Source organism: Podarcis raffonei, chromosome 12, assembly GCF_027172205.1.
Source record: "Podarcis raffonei isolate rPodRaf1 chromosome 12, rPodRaf1.pri, whole genome shotgun sequence".
In the NCBI taxonomy this organism is placed as follows: Eukaryota; Metazoa; Chordata; class Lepidosauria; order Squamata; family Lacertidae; genus Podarcis; species Podarcis raffonei.
In genome coordinates, this window is record NC_070613.1 from 1,433,759 (window position 1) to 1,452,650 (window position 18,892).

Here is an 18,892-nt window from a genome sequence, read left to right on the forward strand (position 1 = left end):
AAGCCTCCTCCAAGCTGTCAAAAGGAAGAGGGAAGGGAGGAAGGCTGCTGGCCAAGTGGTGCATCTCCCTCCCCACTGCCGCCCAGGAAGCAGCCCGCCACGGGTGGCCCGCTCCACCCCCCATGGGTGGCTTGCTCAGCCCCCACGGGCATCTTGCCCCCTGGGACGCTTGCCCTGCCCCCATGGCCCCGCCCCTGGGTGCCAGAGCAGCTAGCTCTGCCTCTGGGCGGGATGCATGATTCTGCAGACAGCCACCCATAATAACCAGGGCAATGAGGACTCTGGAGGAACTGGGTGGGGTGTGCAGTGGGAAGGGTATTTAAGTAGGCCAGGAGAAGCAAAGAGCAGGAGCCAGGAACCACAAAGAGCAGAGGAGAGCGCAATTTCTCCTCTCAGCTTTCACCAGGACCCTGGAAATCTGGAAAAGAGAGAAAAGGTGAGATTGGAGCTGCTGCAGGGTGATTGCGTGGGAAGGGGATGTTGGCATCTGTCTGTCTCAAGAAACAATGGAGAAGTGGGGAAGATGGTTGTGCTGCTTTTTTTAAATATTGCTCTTTGTTAGAAAATCTGGTAACAATTTGCCAGGTTTGTTTCCTTTTCCAAAGAAACACTGTCTTACAAACCTCAGTTTTTTTTTCTGTTTGAGCACAGTTTATGAGATCATATTGTTTTCTTAATACCTCTAATTTTCTATAATGTTTTTGTAGAGCAACCCCCACAATTGTTCAGTTTGGACCACAAGTTGCCTTCTCCCTTTGCTTATTTTAATGATGCCTTTTGAATTATTTGACCTCTCATTGTTGCTTTTGAAGCCCCCCATACAGTAGTTTTTACCAGCTTTACAGAAAGGTTAACATGGAAATGTTAGTTAAATATAAATTAAAAGAAAAACAAAATGCAACCACAAAAACTGCAATTTTTACTGCAAGACCAGCACAGAGGGCTCTCTCTCTGTGTGTGTTAGTTGCCACTGAAGACCCTCCAAAAACTTTGAAAATAAGCCCAAGAGTCCCAAATCCCAGCAGCAAGTGAAAATCCTTGTGGACATGTGACTCAGTTAAGAAACAAGCAGAGACAGACAGGAGGATAAGAGACTGCAGCCAACATGGTCTATTCAGGGGCAGAGGAAGGGGGTGCGGTGGGGGTAGATCACCCCGGGTGTCTTCGCTGTCAGGGGGAGCTGCGCCGCTTTGCCGGTGGCATTCCCCCCTTTTCCCTTCATTTTGCCAGCTGGGGGAGGCTTAGGAGTCGCAGGCAGGCAGCGCACTAAATGTCCGCCATTGGTGGCTAATTCCACCCCTGTGGGCAGCTTGCTTCGCCCCCGGCTGCACGGCACATTCACTGCTCTGTGCACCTAAGCAGCTATCCCGCACCTGGGAGGGCACCAGTGTGGTGTAGTGGTTAAGAGTGGTAGACTTCCGGTCAGCGCCAGCGACTAATGGCAGGTTCCCTCTGAGCTCCGGAGGGAACCGGCTCTGTGAGGACTGGGTCTGGCCACTGCGGCGAAGCGGGGACCCGAAGAAATCACAGGCGGTGAAGCCTGTGAACCCGGAGACTCGGCGGGCTCCATTTGCGCCCCCCCCGCTGCGAAGGAGCCTTTTTAAAGGCTTCCGAACGGAACGGGGGTGAGCGGCGCGGAGCTGAGAGTCGTCTATCCTCTTCGCAGAGTGAAGCCGCAAGCCATGGTCGGAGAGCGCTGATTTCTTTCTGGACAATTGGAATTTAAAGCAACTACCCGTGAGTAGGAGTAAGCAAAATAATTGGAGAAAAATTGAGTAAATTTGGCACCGAAACGGGAAAGGCATAAACAGGAAGTCTGCCTTTCCGGCTTGTAAATAGATCAAAGCAAAGAGACTGTAAAGCTGTAACTTTGAAAGACGTTCTTTAAAGACTCAAAATCCAACACCAAAAAAGCGATCCCCCTCCTGTTTGCACGAGTGGAGGGGAGAAATTTGAGCATTATTTACCTGCAAGGAAAGAGGGAAGTAAAGTTATATCTGCTGCCTCTAAAATCTGGGAATGGACTGCCTATGACAGGGGAAGCTGATTAGTGGGAAGAACTGTCAGCACGTTAAGGGTAAAGAACACTGATACTCTGTGAAAAGATACATTGTTTTTTGAACTGATTTGGACCAAAAAGTAACTTTTAAGGACATTGAAATTGTGGCTTTTAAGGGATAATGGGGACTTATAAGGACTATATTTGTTTTAAAAGTTGTAAGTGTGTCCCCCTAGAGGAGATTATGTTGTAACAACTATTAAGCCACTAAGCAACTTAGCCTGGAAAATTCCTTTTCAAAACAAAGTTACCAGGCGTGAGACTGACCTTGGATTTTGTATGGGAGTGCTATGGCAAATGAGAAAGGGAAGATAGAGCTGACACAGGAAAAGACTACCAGGTCTGGTAGACAATACAAGATTGACACTACACATCAGAGAAGGGCTTCAACATCCGGAGCAGCAGGCATAGTGGGAGCTGCTGCTTCGCAAGTTAAGCCAAAAGCTATGTCATCAGAAGACTTATTGGCTCAGGCACTTGGTAAAATTAATGCATCTTTGGAAAACTTAGCTAAACAGGTTGCAGAGACAAACAAACAAGTAGCTGAGGCCTCAGCAAAAATTGATTTGAACACTACAAGTATAAATGAACTGGGAAAGAAGGTGAATTCTAATACACAGTCTCTTGAAAAATTATTGGAGGAATCGGCCTCAACTCGGAAGTTAGCTGAGGAAGCTAAGGAAATTGCAACCGCTGTCCAAGAGAAGATACCACCGGTATATAAGAAACTTGAGGACCATGATTTGACACTGTCTATGATTGAATTACAAGGGAAAGAGAGGAATTTAAGACTCAGAGCAGTACCGGAAAGTGAGAAAGACAATTTGGCAGACTTCCTCACAAAGGAATCTGTAGATTTTTGGCAACAGGACCTGGGGAAGGAAGAGTTTAAGATAGTGAGTGCATTTAGGCTTGGTAGAAGACAAAGAAAGAACAAAGAAAGAGATTGTTTGATTACCTTAAGAACAAAAGAAGAAAGAGACAAAATTTTAAATTTGCACTATCAAAGAACTTTGGAAATTGAAGATTCATTTGTGGAGATCTTCAAGGATATACCCAAATATATTTTGGATGTAAGGGCCTATTACAGAGATCTTGTTGTTTTACTGAGAAGAAACAGAATACTTTTTAGATGGGAATTTCCCCAAGGTCTATCTTCTAAATATAAAGGAAGAAAAATAAGAATAAGGACAGTGAATGACAAAGACAAATTTTTGAAAGATCACGAGGAGGACTTACAGAAGGAAGTAGAAGCTGGAGAGGAACCAACTGCATCAGGAAAAGGAATTGTAGACATAGCAAATTTATCATTCGGACTTTTTGGCCCAGGGAAAGACATACCACCGACAGAAGAAGAACAACAACTCGGTGCAGTCGGAGGGAAGAATAAGTAACTCATCATGGCTCTGCAACTTCTAAGTTGGAATTGTAATGGACTTAACTCCCCTCGAAAGAGAAAAGGTGTTTTTCATATATTAAGAAAAGAACAATTGGACTTGATTTGTCTACAGGAAACACATGTAATGAGGTTACACAGGAAAATACTTATCAATAAGAGATTGGGACAAGAATTTATTTCGTCTGATAAGGTCAAAAAGAGAGGAGTGGTGATATATGCAAAGGAGAAATTTTCACCGAAACTAATTTTTAAAGATGAACAAGGAAGATATTTGGCTATTGAAATTCAATTTCAAGGAGAGAAATTTTTGATTGTAGGGGTGTATGCACCGAACGAGGGGAAATCTGAATTTTTTAAGAAGTTGCATGAGGTTCTTTTGGACTATATGGACTATAATATAATCTTGATGGGGGACATGAATGGAGTTGTATCTACTAATATGGATAAGGCACAAAAACAGGTAGTCACCAAAGATGGTAGACTACCAAAAACTTTCTTTGACTTGACTGACAATATGGACTTGATTGACATCTGGAGAACTAAGAACCCCCTGGGGAGAGAGGGAACTTTCTTCTCTGAAGCTAAGATGACACGGACTAGAATTGACCAAATTTGGATTACTAGAGGAATGGCACCAAAGATAAAGAAAGTGGAAATCTGCCCTAAAACTTGCTCAGACCATAATGCTGTAAAGATGGAGATGAAGCAAATAACACCCGGCTCCTTTCGATGGAGGATGAATGACACTTTATTTAGAGATGAAGAAGTATATAAAAAGGCCCAAAAAACTTTGAGAGACTATTTTGAAATAAATATGACTACTAATGTTGAAAAAAGAGTAGTCTGGGATGCAAGTAAAGCTGTGATGAGAGGGTTCTTGATCCAACAGAATGCAATAAAAAAGAGAAGCCGAAATGAGAAAAAGGATAAAATTTTGGAGAAAATAAAAGAAGGAGAGAAAAAACTGAGAGTAAAGCCAAAGTCGCAGGAGATCTTGAAAGAAATAAAGCTATATCAAGTACAATATATGGAATTGATGAATCAGGAAATAGAATGGAAAATTAAACAAATGAGACAAAAGACATTTGAATCAGCGAATAAATGTGGGAAACTACTGGCTTGGCAATTGAAAAAAAGACAAAAATTAAATACTATTACAAATTTAGAAGTAGAAGGAAAAGACATACATAATCCAACTGAGATTAGAATTTGCTTCCAGAAATATTTTAAACAATTATATGCACAAGGGCCACAGAATTAAATGGACATTGATCGATTTTTGAAGTTAAATGGATTACAAAAAATCTCACAAGAGAGTAAATTAATGTTGAATTGTAAAATATCTGACCAGGAAATAGAAGGTGCCATTCAAAATATGCAACTAGGCAAGTCTCCAGGACTGGATGGGTTGACTTCCAGATACTACAGATCTTTGAAAGAGTGGTTATTACAACCTTTGAAGGAAGTCTGTAATGAAATTTTGGAAGGGAAAAGGGCGCCAGAATCGTGGAAAGAGGCTTATATTACACTAATACCAAAAACAGAGACTGAAAAGACTCAACTTAGGAACTACCGTCCCATATCCTTATTAAATGTGGATTACAAAATCTTTGCTGATATTTTGGCTAAGAGATTGAAAAAAGTATTGATTGAAGAGATTCATAAGGACCAAGCGGGCTTTCTACCGTGAAGACATTTATCTGATAATCTGAGGAATATAATTGACATTTTGGAAAAGTTAGAAGTGAATATAAATACTAAAGCAGTGTTGATATTTGTGGATGCGGAGAAGGCCTTTGACAATATTTCTTGGAGTTTTATGAAAAAGAACTTACAGGGTATGGGGGTAGGCCATGGCTTTGAGAATGGTATAGGTGCAATATATTCTGAACAAAAGGCCAAATTAATTGTAAATAATGTGGTTACGGAACAATTTAAGATAGAAAAAGGGACACGACAGGGATGCCCAATTTCCCCTTTGCTCTTTATATCGGTCCTGGAGGCCTTGCTGAATATGATCAGAAGGGACCGGATGGTTAAAGGTATACAGGTCGGAGCTAAACAGTATAAATTGAGAGCAATTGCAGATGACCTAGTTTTGACGCTACAGGAGCCAGAATCTAGTACTAAAAGAGTTTTAGAATTAATTCAAGAATTTGGTCAGGTAGCAGGGTTCAAATTGAACAAGTTAAAAACTAAGGTTCTTGAGAAAAATTTAACACCGATTGAAAGAGAGAAGTTTCAGAATGAAACAGGACTGACTGTGGTTAAGAAAGTGAAATACTTGGGGATTAATATGACAGGTAAAAATGGGAATTTGTTTAAAGATAACTATGAAAAATGTTGGATGGAAGTGAAAAAAGATTTAGAAATTTGGTCAAGTTTGAAGCTTTCCTTGTTGGGTCGAATTGCAGTTATAAAGATGAATGTATTGCCTAGAATGTTGTTTTCGTTTCAAACACTGCAAATTTTGGACAAAATGGACTGTTTCAAGAAGTGGCAGAAAGACATTTCTATTTTTTTTTATAAGATATTTATTAAAGTTTTAAAGATTTATATAAAATAGAAAAAACAAAAGAGCAAACAGAAACAATAAAAATACATACAAAACACATGCAACAACAAATATAATTTCAATCCCCTATATTCATAAAACTTACTTTCCCGACCTCCTCATACCTGCCCTTTCTGTATTCCAATCTCTAATTAGTTCAATTCAGCAAATCCTTCCCCTAATTTCTATATAATTTTTGACCTTTCTTTTCTTAATTATATAATCATTACAGCTAAAAACCACTTAATTTCAAAATCAACATCGTTCTAACATTCAATAATTTTACAATGTTTCTTAAGATAGTCCTTAAATTTCTTCCAATCTTCTTCCGCCGTCTCTTTTCCCTGGTCTCGGATTCTGCCGGTCATTTCTGCCAGTCCCATATAATCTATTACCTTCATCTGCCATTCTTCCACGGTGGGTAGATCTTCTGTCTTCCAATACTTTGCGATGAGTATTCTTGCTGCTGTTGTAGCATACATAAAAAATGTTCTGTCCTTCTTTGACACCAATTGGCCGACCATACCCAGGAGAAAGGCCTCTGGTTTCTTCAAAAAGGTATATTTAAATACCTTTTTCATTTCATTATAAATCACTTCCCAGAAAGCCTTAATCCTTGGGCATGTCCACCAAAGGTGAAAGAATGTACCTTCAGTCTCTTTACATTTCCAACACTTATTATCAGGCAAGTGGTAAATTTTTGCGAGCTTGACTGGGGTCATGTACCACCTACAAATCATTTTCATAATATTTTCTTTTAAGGCATTACATGCCGTAAATTTTATACCAGTGGTCCACAACCGTTCCCAGTCCTCAAACATAATGTTATGACCAATATCTTGTGCCCACTTGATCATAGCTGATTTAACTGTTTCATCCTGTGTTTTCCATTCCAACAGCAAGTTATACATTTTTGACAAGTTCTTAGTTTTGGATTCTAACAATTCTGTCTCCAATTTTGATTTTTCCACCTGGAAACCAATTTTCCTGTCTACCTTAAAAACCTCCATTATTTGATAATAATGAAGCCAGTCTCGCACTTTATCTTTCAATTTCTCATAACTTTGCAATTTCAGTATATCCCCTTCTTGTTCCAAAATTTCCCAATATTTCGGCCATTTAGACTCCATATTAAGTTTTTTCACAGCCTTTGCCTCCACTGGGGACAACCACCTAGGAGTTTTATTTTCCAGCAAATCTTTATACCTGATCCAGACATTATACAATGCTTTCCTGACAATATGGTTTTTAAAAGCTTTATGAGCTTTAAGCTTGTCGTACCACAAATATGCATGCCACCCAAAAGTATTATTAAACCCTTCTAGGTCCAAAATATCTGTATTCTCCAGAAGTAGCCAGTCTTTCAACCAGCAGAAAGCTGCTGATTCATAATAAAGTTTAAAATCTGGCAGGGCAAATCCCCCCCTTTCTTTTACATCAGTTAATATCTTGAATTTTATCCTGGGCTTCTTGCCCTGCCAGACAAATTTAGAAATATCTTTCTGCCACTTCTTGAAACAGTCCATCTTATCAACAATTTGTAATGTTCAGAACAAAAATAACATTCTAGGCAATACATTCATCTTTATAACTGCAATTCGACCCAACAAGGAAAGCTTCAAACTTGACCAAATTTCTAAATCTTTTTTTACTTCTGTCCAGCATTTTTCATAATTATCTTTAAATAAATTCACATTTTTAGCTGTCATATTAATCCCCAAGTATTTCACTTTCTTAACCACAGTTAAACCTGTCTCATTCTGAAACCTCTCCTTTTCCATAGGTGTTAAATTTTTCTCCAATACCTTAGTTTTAGATTTGTTCAGTTTAAATCCTGCTACTTGGCCAAACTCTTGAATTAGTTCTAAAACCCTTTTGGTACTAGATTCTGGCTCTTGTAACGTAAGTACCAAATCATCTGCAAATGCTCTCAATTTGTATTGTTTAGCTCCGACCTGTACCCCTTTAACCAGCTGATCCCTTCTGATCATATTTAACAAAACCTCCAGGACCGATATAAAAAGTAATGGGGAGATTGGGCACCCCTGACGTGTCCCTTTTTCTATCTTAAACTCTTCCGTAACCACATTATTTACAATTAACTTTGCTTTCTGCTCTGAATATATTGCACCTATACCGTTTTCAAATCCTTGGCCTACCCCCATCCCCTGGAGATTCTTCTTCATAAAACTCCAAGAAATATTGTCAAAGGCTTTCTCCGCGTCCACAAATATCAAAACTGCTTTAGTATTTATATTCACTTCTAACTTTTCCAAAATGTCTATTATATTCCTTACGTTGTCTGACATATGTCTTCTCGGGAGAAAGCCCGCTTGGTCCCTATGAATCTCCTTCATCAAAACTTTTTTCAGTCTCTTAGCCAAAATGTCAGCAAAGATTTTGTAATCCACATTTAGTAACGAAATAGGGCGGTAGTTCTTAAGTTGAGTCTTTTCAGTCTCAGTCTTCGGTATAAGTGTAATATAAGCTTCTTTCCATGTTTCTGGTGCCCTTTTCCCCTCCAAAATTTCATTGCAGACTTCCTTCATAGGTTGTAATAGCCACTCCTTCAACATTTTATAATATCTGGAAGTGAGCCCGTCTGGTCCCGGGGACTTGCCCAATTGGATGTTTTGAATGGCACCTTCTATTTCCTGCTCAGTTATTTTCTGATTCAAAACTATTTTACTTTCATGAGAAATTTTTTGTAATCCATAAGTCTTAAGAAATTTGTCTATGTCCATTTCTTTCTGCGGCCCTTGTGTGTTTAAAATATCTCTGGAAGCAATTTCTGATCTCATTTGGCTTATATATGTTCTTTCCTTCCACTTCTAAATTTGTAACCGTATTTAATTTTTGTCTTTTCCTCATTTGCCAAGCCAGTAGTTTACCACATTTGTCTGCTGATTCAAATGTCTTTTGTCTCATTTGTTTAATTTTCCATTCTATTTCTTGATTCATCAGTTCCATATATTGTGTTTGGTATAATTTGATTTCTCTCAAAATCTCTTTAGACTTTGGATTTGATCTTAGTTTCCTTTCCCCTTCTTTTATCTTCTCCAAAATCTTATCTTTTTTCTCATTTTGGCTTCTCTTTTTTATTGCATTTTGTTGTATCAGAAATCCTCGCATAACGGCTTTACTTGCGTCCCAGATTACTCTTTTTTCAACATTGGTATTCATGTTTATTTCAAAATAATCTCTCAATGTTTTTTGGGCCTTTTTATACACTTCTTCATCTCTAAATAAGGTGTCATTCATCCTCCATCAGAAGGAGCCAGTTGTTATTTGCTTCATCTCCATTCTTACTGCGTTGTGGTCGGAGCAAGTTTTTGGGCAGATTTCAACTTTCTTTATCTTTGATGCCATTCCTCTAGTAACCCAAATTTGGTCGATTCTGGTCCATGTCATTTTGGCTTCAGAAAAGAAAGTTCCCTCTCTTTCAAGAGGATTCTTTGTTCACCAAATGTCAATCAAGTCCATATTGTCAGTCATTTCAAAAAAAGTTTTTGGTAGTCTTCCATCCTTAGTAAGTACCTGTCTTTGTGCTTTGTCCATATTTGAAGATACAACTCCATTCATGTCTCCCATCAAAATCAAATTATAGTCCAGATAGTCCAACAAAGTCTCATGCAACTTCTTAAAGAATTCAGATTTCCCCTCATTCGGTGCATAAATTCCTACAATCAAAAATTTCTCTCCTTGGACTTGAATTTCAATTGCCAAGAATCTTCCTTGTTCGTCTTTAAAAATTAATTTCGGTAGCAATTTTTCCTTTGCATATATCACAACTCCTCTTTTTTTGACTTTGTCAGATGAAATAAATTCTTGTCCCAATCTTTTATTCACCAATATTTTCCTGTGTAACCTCATCACATATGTTTCTTGTAAACAAATCAAGTCCAATTGTTCTGTCTTCAATATATGAAAAACAGCTTTCCTCTTTCGAGGCATATTCAAACCATTACAATTCCAGCTTAGAAGTTGCAGAGCCATAATGAAACTATTTACCTCCTACTGCTCCAAGTAGTTGTTCTTCCTCTGTCGGTGGTTTCAACCCAAATGACAAGTTTGATATGTCCAGTGTTCCTCCCAATGGCATCTGTTCCTCCCCAGATTCCACCTCCTTCTGCAGATCCTCTTCGTGGTCTCTCAAGAATTTGTCTTTATCACTCAGTGTCCTTATTCTTATCTTCCTTCCTCTGTATTTAAAAGATAGGCCTTGTGGAAATTCCCACCTGAAGAATATCTTATTTTTTTTCAGTAAAACAACCAGATCTCTGTAGTAGGTTCTTACGTCCAAAATATGTTTCGGGATATCTTTAAAGATCTCCACATAAGAATTTTCAATCTCCAAGGCTTTTTGGTAGTGCAAATTCAAAATTTTATCCCTTTCTTCTTTTGATCTTAATGTTATCAAGCAGTCTCTTGCCTTGTTCTTCTTTTGTCTTGTACCGAGTCTAAATGCACTCACTATCTTGAGTTCGTCCTTCTCCAGGCCCTGTTGCCAAAAGTCCAAAAATTCTTTTGTCAGGAAGTCCGCCAGATTACCGTATTTTTCGCTCTATAACACGCACCCGACCATAACACGCACGTAGTTTTTAGAGGAGGAAAATCTGTAGGCATGCCACCTGTAGGCATTCCCTCCATAACACGCACAGACATTTCCCCTTACTTTTTAGGAGGAAAAAAGTGAGTGTTATGGTGCAAAAAATACGGTATCTCTCTCACTTTCCGGAACTGATCTGATCCTTAAGTTTCTCTCTTTTCTTTGCAGTTCGATCATAGACAAAGTCAGATCATGATCCTCCAATTTCTTAATGACCGGTGGTATCCTCTCCTGGGTGGCAACAGCAATTTCCTTTGCTTCCTCAGCAATCTTTCGAGTTGTCGCTGAGTCCTCCAAAAGTCTTACAATAGTCTCTGTATTAGAATTTACCTTCCTTCCCAATTCATCAATACTTTTTGTATTCAAATAAATTTTTGCTGAGACCTCAGCCACTTGTTTATTAGTTTCCACAATTTGTTTATTAGTTTCCGCAACTTGTTTACTTGTCTCTGTTCCCTGCTTCGTTAAATATTCCAAAGATGCATTAATTTTGCCAAGTGCCTGTGCCAGGGCGTCTTCTGTTGACATAGTTCTTACTTTTGTTTGAGAGGCAGCAGCTGCGCCCGTGCCTCCGGATGTTGAAGCTCTTCGCTGGTGGGAAATATCAGTCTTGTATTGTTTACCAGATCTTAAGCCTTTTTCTTCAAATTTCCCCTTATCTTTATCCATAACACTTTCATTCAGAGCCAAGGTCACGTCCTACACTTGTACTTTTATTTTCAAAAGGAAATTTCCACTGGCTCTCACTTCTGGTGGCTTAGTTGTTATTGTTGCAACAAAGTCTCCACTAGGGGGAAAGATTCCAACTTCACTTTGAAATTTTGTAACCAATGTCTCTTTAAAAAACCCCTTTTCTCCTATTAGCCACAGTTTCCAATTTGTCTTCAATACTATTTTATATAGAAGTCCATCCAAAGACACTGTATCTTTACACAGAGTTAATACTACAAACAATCCCAATGTGCTGACAGTCCACCATTCAGTTTCCCTGTCAAGGCAGTCCGACTCCAGAGATCAAGGCAGCGGATATTCTTTTTAAGTTCTTTCCTTTCATGCAGGCATAAAAAAAAGTTCAATTTCCACCCCTCTCCGCTCCTGCCAAACGGTGGGGAGAAGTGCTCATCCAAACGATAGATTACTAATTTCAGAAAAATGTTCACTCTTAAGTTACAGCTAAAGTCACTTTGCTTTAGATTATCTACACAATGGAAAGGCAGACTTCCTTTTTGTACCTTTCCCGTGCTAGTGCCAAAATTCTTGATATTAATTTCAGTTTAAGCCCGTTAATCCTACTCACGAGTAGTTGCTTTTAAGTCCGAATTCTTGGGAAGAAATCAGCGCTCTCCGATCATGGCGATGCAGCTTCACTCAGCAGGCTGGGTAGACGACCCTCAGCACCGCGCCGCTCACCCGCTGCCGCTCCGAAGCCTTTAAAAAGGCTCCTTTGCGGTTTTGGGGGAAGCTCGGGGGAAAGTCCGCCATTAATCGCTGGTGCTGACCGGAAGTCGCAGAAAGACATTTCTAAATTTGTCTGGCAGGGCAAGAAGCCCAGAATAAAATTCAAGATATTAACTGGTGTAAAGGAAAGGGGTGGATTTGCCCTGCCAGACTTTAAACTTTACTATGAATCAGCAGCATTCTGTTGGTTGAAAGACTGGCTGCTTCTTGAGAACACAGACATTTTGGATTTAGAAGGTTTTAATAATGTGTTTGGGTGGCATGCATATCTGTGGTACGACAAGGTTAAAGCACATAAGGCATTTAAAAACCATATTGTCAGGAAAGCATTGTTTAACGTTTGGATAAGATACAAGGATTTACTAGAAAATAAAACCCCAAGGTGGTTGTCACCAATGGAGGCTAAGGCTCAGAAAAAACTTAACATGGAGGCCAAATGGCCAAAATATTGGGAAATTTTGGAGCAAGAAGGGGACAGATTGAAATTGCAGAGTTTTGAGAAATTAAAAGATAAAGTGCGAGACTGGCTTCATTATTATCAGATAATGGAGGCTTACAATTTGGATAAGAAAGTTGGCTTCCAGGTGGAAAAATCTAAATTGGAAACAGAACTGTTAGAACCCAAAACTAAGACTTTGTCAGGAATGTATAATTTGCTGTTGAAATGGAATACTCAGGATGAGACGGTTAAATCTGCTATGATTAAATGGGCACAAGATGTTGGACATAATATTATGTTTGCTGACTGGGAACAGTTATGGACCACAGGTATGAAGTTTACGGCATGTAATGCTTTAAGAGAGAATATTATGAAAATGATATACAGGTGGTACATGACCCCAGTCAAGCTTGCAAAAATCTATCATTTGCCCGATAATAAATGTTGGAAATGTAAGGAAACCGAAGGTACATTCTTTCACCTTTGGTGGACGTGCCCTAAGATTAAGGCTTTCTGGGAAAGGATATATAATGAATTGAAAAAGGTATTTAAATATACCTTCTTGAAGAAACCAGAGGCCTTTCTCTTGGGCATGGTCGGCCAGTTGGTGTTAAAAAAGGATAGAACTTTCTTTATGTATGCTACAACAGCAGCAAGAATACTTATTGCAAAGTATTGGAAGACGCAAGATTTACCCACTCTGGAAGAATGGCAGATGAAGATGATCGACTGTATGGGATTGGCAGAAATGACTGGCAGAATCCGTGACCAGGGAGAAGAGTCGGCGGAAGAAGACTGGAAGAAATTTAAGGACTATTTACAGAAATATTGTAAAATTAAAGAATGTTGAATGATGTTGGATTGAAATTAAGGGGCTTCCAGCTGCAATGTTTTGAGATAAGGATTTGCTGAGTAAATAATTTGAATTGGAATACAAGAAGGGGAGGTATGAGGAAGTCAGGGAAACATGTCATTGAAAATCAAGCATTGTGAACTGTATGTGTTTTTAAACTTTTTTGCTTTTTTCTTTTTGTTTGTATAAAATTGGAAACTTAATAAATATCTTTTAAAAAAAAAGAGTGGTAGACTCGTAATCTGGGGAACCGGGTTCGCGTCTCCGCTCCTCCACATGTAGCTGCTGGGTGACCTTGGGCCAGTCACACTTCTCTGAAGTCTCTCAGCCCCACTCACCTCACGGAGTGTTTGTTATGGGGAAGCATCGCCCTTGAGCCAGTGCCACCAACTGGACTCACCCACTTCAGCCCCGACTGGGCTAGGCGAGCTGGGTAGCACTTCCAGAGACCACCTTCCACACAGGAACAGGTCAAAGTGCTGTGGACTCACAGCTTAGAGTTGTGAGCACCGGATTCACTCCAACAAGAAGACAGTCGTCGCACAGCAGAGTACAGCAGAATATAGCAGAGTATAAACGACTTGGAGAGCAGCTCTGTAGAATAACTTCTTTATTCTATCTACAATTATCATACAAACTATATACAGAGCTAAATGAGGTCTAAGCATAAAGAATGCTGCACTGCACTGAGTGTCTGCAGCTGCTCTTAGCAGCAACCTTATCTATACACACGATCTCTAACACTCAGTCTCTCTCTCTCTCCAACACACTGGCTGACTGACTCTTTGATGTGGTGCTGGAGCAGAATAAGTAGAGAGCAGAACACGCCTCCTTCTCTCTGGAGAATCACCAGACTCATCAGGAGATTCTTGGATATGGGAGGGGTGAAATCTCCTCAAGAATGTTAGCCGCTTTGAGACTCCTTCGAGTAGTGATAAAGCAGGATATCAAATCCAAACTCAGCACAAGATATTATGGGCTGTCCCGTAAATCCACTGGATGAAATAGCAGAAGAACGTTGCCTCAGGAGAGTGAGGAAAATCCTCAGGGATGATTCACCCCCTGGCCGGCACTTTGATGATCTCCTGCCCTCGGGCAGAAGATGTAGAAGCATGATTAGTCGCACCAACAGGGTAAAGAACAGCTTCTGTCCGTGGGCTGTTAGGCTGCTGAATGAAGAGAACAAAAGGGCAACTGACTTGCGGGTTTGGTGGGTGTGGGTCAGTAAACAAGGGGAATTAAGACCAAGGGAGCTGAGTGGGGGGTGCTTGTGTAATCTCACTGTATACAAGTTGTACAAGTCACAATAAAGTATTTCAATTTCAATTTCTTCTCTACCTCTGGGTCTATTCTGCTGCTGCCAACTTCCTGCATGAGCATGGGATTGCTTCTCTCTGGCTCTCACTCCCGGCATGTCCCCCTCTGTCTGAAAGTAAACTCTGAAACACCCCCCCCCCAAGACACACAAAAGAATGTTTTCCAGTTTCCGACATTCAATATTTCTACATGAGTTGGATAGCTGGGGAGAGGGACTCTGTAAACAGAGGAAGAGAGCAGTAAGCAAAGGGCAAATTATCCATATCTTTAGACGAGATTAGGAAGGCCAACCCACATCATTGCCCTTGGAGAAGACAAGGAAATGATTTTTAAGAGGTGACCTGAGCACCTGGCAAAGTGTATTTGGAAACAGAAAGAAGAGGGTAATTGGTGTCAGGGTGTAGGTATCTTTTGATGCAAGAATAAAGGTTCGGTTATTTGCTTTTTGCAAAGCAAGGGTGCGGAGGCAGTACACACCTACACACTCTGGCCAAAGAACAACAGCCCAGGATCCAAAAACCTCTTTGCTAATAGTTAACATTTTAAATTCCGGGTGTCAACCATAGCATCTCAGCTGGCTGCAAGCCAGAGGGCCTGGTTGAGAGTCCAGCTCTCACTGCGAATGAGCCCTGTGGTCATGTTGGGCCTAACCCTTGTCACCTCACAAGTAGACTAGTGGATGCTTGGTGAGACCAGAAGCCTTCTTGGGAAGGGTGGCTTACATATGGATAGGGTTCAGAATGCAACATGGTGGCTAAGACATAACATAGCAGTGGGGGCTAGATTTCACCTCTGCCCTTGGTTACCCCCAAGTGATGGGAATCAAGTCTGTTTCATTCTGAACAATTTGGTTCCTTCAGCTCCACAGCAGATACTTTGGGGCGGGGGATGTGTGAGTTATGTTACTTTGGGGTGAGTGGGATGATGGCATTTGGGTCTCCCATATGCTCCAAATCATAGAGTCATAGAATTGCAGAGTTGGAAGGGGCCCAATTCTCTGCATTACTGGAATCACACCTGAATGTTCCGACTTGGGACAGTCCTGATTTTGTTTGTTTGTTTCTTTGAAAACAGAGAAATTCTTACCCTAGATATGCACCCAGGTTCTAACTGGTGACTCAGAGCAGGGCTTTTAGTGTGGCTGCCTCTGATCTGTGGAACAGCATTTCTGTCAAGATAGGACAGGCACCCAGAAAAAAATAGAAGACATTTTTCTGTTCCAATAAGTTTGTGCCTTGACGGTCTGCTTGGTATTGGGGTTTTTAATTTTTAAGTTGCTGCTATTTGTTTTTAAATGGTTTTGAACTGTTTTTATTGCATTTTGTACTTTCAACATATGTTGAAAGTGATAAAATCATAATGATAATGATAGGAAGAAGAGTACAGTTATTTTTCTAATACAGGTACGTGTGTTTCTCTTTTAATTGTGACAGCAAGTTTGTTAAAAAGAAGATGGCGTCTTCCAGAACACAGGAAACAAGTGAAATCAAACCACCTCAGAAATATCTCAAAGAAAGTATCCTTGTAAAAAGGGGTGAACCTTCTGTTTATGCATTAAAACTGAAAAAGGCGTCTGAAACGTCTCCAAAGTACCATCTAGGCAAAGAGAACTTGCAGATCGCCAACAAAGTGATCATGATGATGGGAGCATCTGGATCAGGGAAAACCACTCTCATCAATGGGATGATCAACTACATCCTGGGCGTGCAATGGGGAGATGAATTCCGGTTCAAACTTATCGATGAAGTGACCGGAAGAAACCAAGCAGAAAGCCAGACATCCGAAGTGAGGGCTTATGTGGTGAACTATCAAGAGGGTCTCAAGATCCCTTGCTCCCTCACTTTTGTTGACACTCCAGGATTCGGAGACACGAGAGGAATAGAACAGGACAAAAAGTTAGTGGAGAAGATCCGGGAGTTTTTCTCCATCCCAGGAGGCATTGACCACATCGATTGCGTCTGCTTTGTGGTCAAGGCTTCCACAAACCGCTTAACAGCAGCCGAGAAATACGTCTTTGATTCCGTGCTCTCCATCTTTGGGAAAGATATAAAGGAGAACATCCAGTTCCTGATCACCTTTGCAGATTCACAGACTCCCCTGGTCCTTGAGGCCATTAAGACGGCCAACGTTCCATGCACGAAAGATGGCAAGGGGAACCCCGTGCATTTCAAATTCAACAATTCCGCCCTGTTTGCCAACAATGTCGTGGGGGACGGGGAGAGCCCTAACTTTGACGAAATGTTTTGGGAAATGGGTATGATCAGCATGAAGACCTACTTTGACTCGCTAAGAAAACTGAACGCGAGGAGTTTGTCTTTGACGAAGGAAGTTCTCAGGGAGCGGAAAGAGTTGGAGACGGTTGTGCAGGGCCTGCTGCCCCAGATCAAAACCGGGCTGGTCAAACTGGAAGAACTGAAGGAAACGGAACAAGTCCTTGACCAGCACAAAGCTGACATGGCGGCCAACAGAGATTTTGAGTATGAGTTCCCAGTCACCGTCAAAGTGAAGCAAGATCTCTCTGGAGCTCATCAATATGCAACCAACTGCAAGAACTGCGAGTTCACCTGCCACTATCCTTGCTGGGGTACCTGGGACCTGCTGAACCGCTTTTGCTCCGCTATCAGTTTCTTCTCAGGAAAATGCAACGTTTGTCCTGGCAAGTGCTCAGCCAGTGACCACTGCAACCAGGATTACCAATTTAAGGATGAAATAAGGAAAGAGAAGAAGACATATGCGGAACTGAAGAAAAAGTACGAGTACGCCTGCCATGGGGTTATGACAGCGGAGGAGCTGATTTGGCACCTCAGCCAGGAGTACATCGAGGTGAGAGAAAATTTGTTTGAAAACATTGAGAGAGCGTCTCAAAGCCTGCGGCGCCTGCAGGAAATTGCCCTGAAGCCCAACCCGCTCTCCACTCCAGAATACATCGACATGCTCATTGCATCCGAAGAGGAGGAATGCAAGCTTGGATATCAGAAAAGGATCCAGTTGCTCAAGGATGTGAAGAAAGAAGCAGAGATCATACAGAAGATTGCAAATAAGGAGGCTCTGCTGCCAGAGGAGGAGGAGATGATGAGCGAACGGGGGGACAAAAGCAAATTCCGCTTGATAGCCAGATATTGGAAGAGAAGGGCGATGAATATTCTCCCTAAATAAAGGGGCAACACAACAGCTCCTGTTCAGCCTTAGATCTCTGTATAAGCGGGGGGCCCATATCCTTTTCGCTAAGTGCAGGGACTCTGAGGCTGGATCTACACTGACCTGTTCAAAGTTATTAGAACGATATCAGATATATTGTTCTAAAACGTCACAGGGCAGACTTGGAAAAATAAAGTGTTTCTTACCTCCATCAAAGCGCTGTCTCCCTACTGCTACTCTTCCTCTCTGTAGGCAGAGAAGAGATGTAGAATCTCCTCCTTCCCCCTCCAGATTGCATTTAATTAGGGGTTAAACCACCCCCTACTTAAACATTAGCTGTGCCCCTGAACTGATCTGGGTGCTTGACCCCTGGCCTGACTGATCCAGGGGAGATCAGAGTGACTCTGCACAGCCCTAATGGTTAAACAGCTCATGCTTTCTTAATATTTAGGATAATTTACTATATACCTGGAAAAGCTTTTAACTAGTTGGAATCAGTGGAAGTTGTTTTTTTGGGGGGGGAGGGAGGGACAAGTAAAAGTAGAATTGCATAATAATTAAACAATATTAGTTTTGCATGTCGTGATTATGCTCTGCCCCCACAGCTGGAGGCAGCAGTTCTTCTGAATAGCATGTGCTGGAAGCTGCAGGAGGGGAGAGCACTGGTCTTGCGTTCGAGTCCTGCCAGGGGGCTAAACCTTCAGGAGAACAGGATGCTGAACTAGATGGGCCGTTCTCTCCCCCCCTCCCCCCCTCTCTCTGCAATGTTAATATTTTATTGAAATAATTTCAGGTATAAAAAAATAAAGTGATACAGAGAAAAAAGGGGGAAGGGGGATAACAAAGATGTGTAAGAAAAAAGAACAATATACAAAAATGCAATGCAATATACTCTCAAACATTCTTATATAAATTGATACAGGGTCATTATCCTAATACACATGTAGATGTTAATAGCCATAAACTCATTCCAGATGTTGTCATGTTTATCCAAACAATGTCTAGCAGTGAAAAATGGATTGCAGAGATGGAATATAACATCAAATGGACTTGTGTGTGTGAACTA

General features: G+C 40.9%; 1 protein-coding gene across 1 annotated transcript; it reads left to right on the plus strand.

Annotated features, from left to right (window-relative positions):
* Positions 1 to 287: 287 nt before the first annotated feature.
* On the plus strand, positions 288 to 18,580 carry LOC128424213 (uncharacterized). The gene is made up of 2 exons (XM_053410148.1): positions 288 to 436; positions 16,122 to 18,580. The coding sequence occupies exon 2, from the start codon at positions 16,141 to 16,143 to the stop codon at positions 17,842 to 17,844; it is 1,704 nt and encodes a 567-aa protein (XP_053266123.1). The 5' UTR covers positions 288 to 436; positions 16,122 to 16,140; the 3' UTR covers positions 17,845 to 18,580.
* Positions 18,581 to 18,892: the final 312 nt, after the last annotated feature.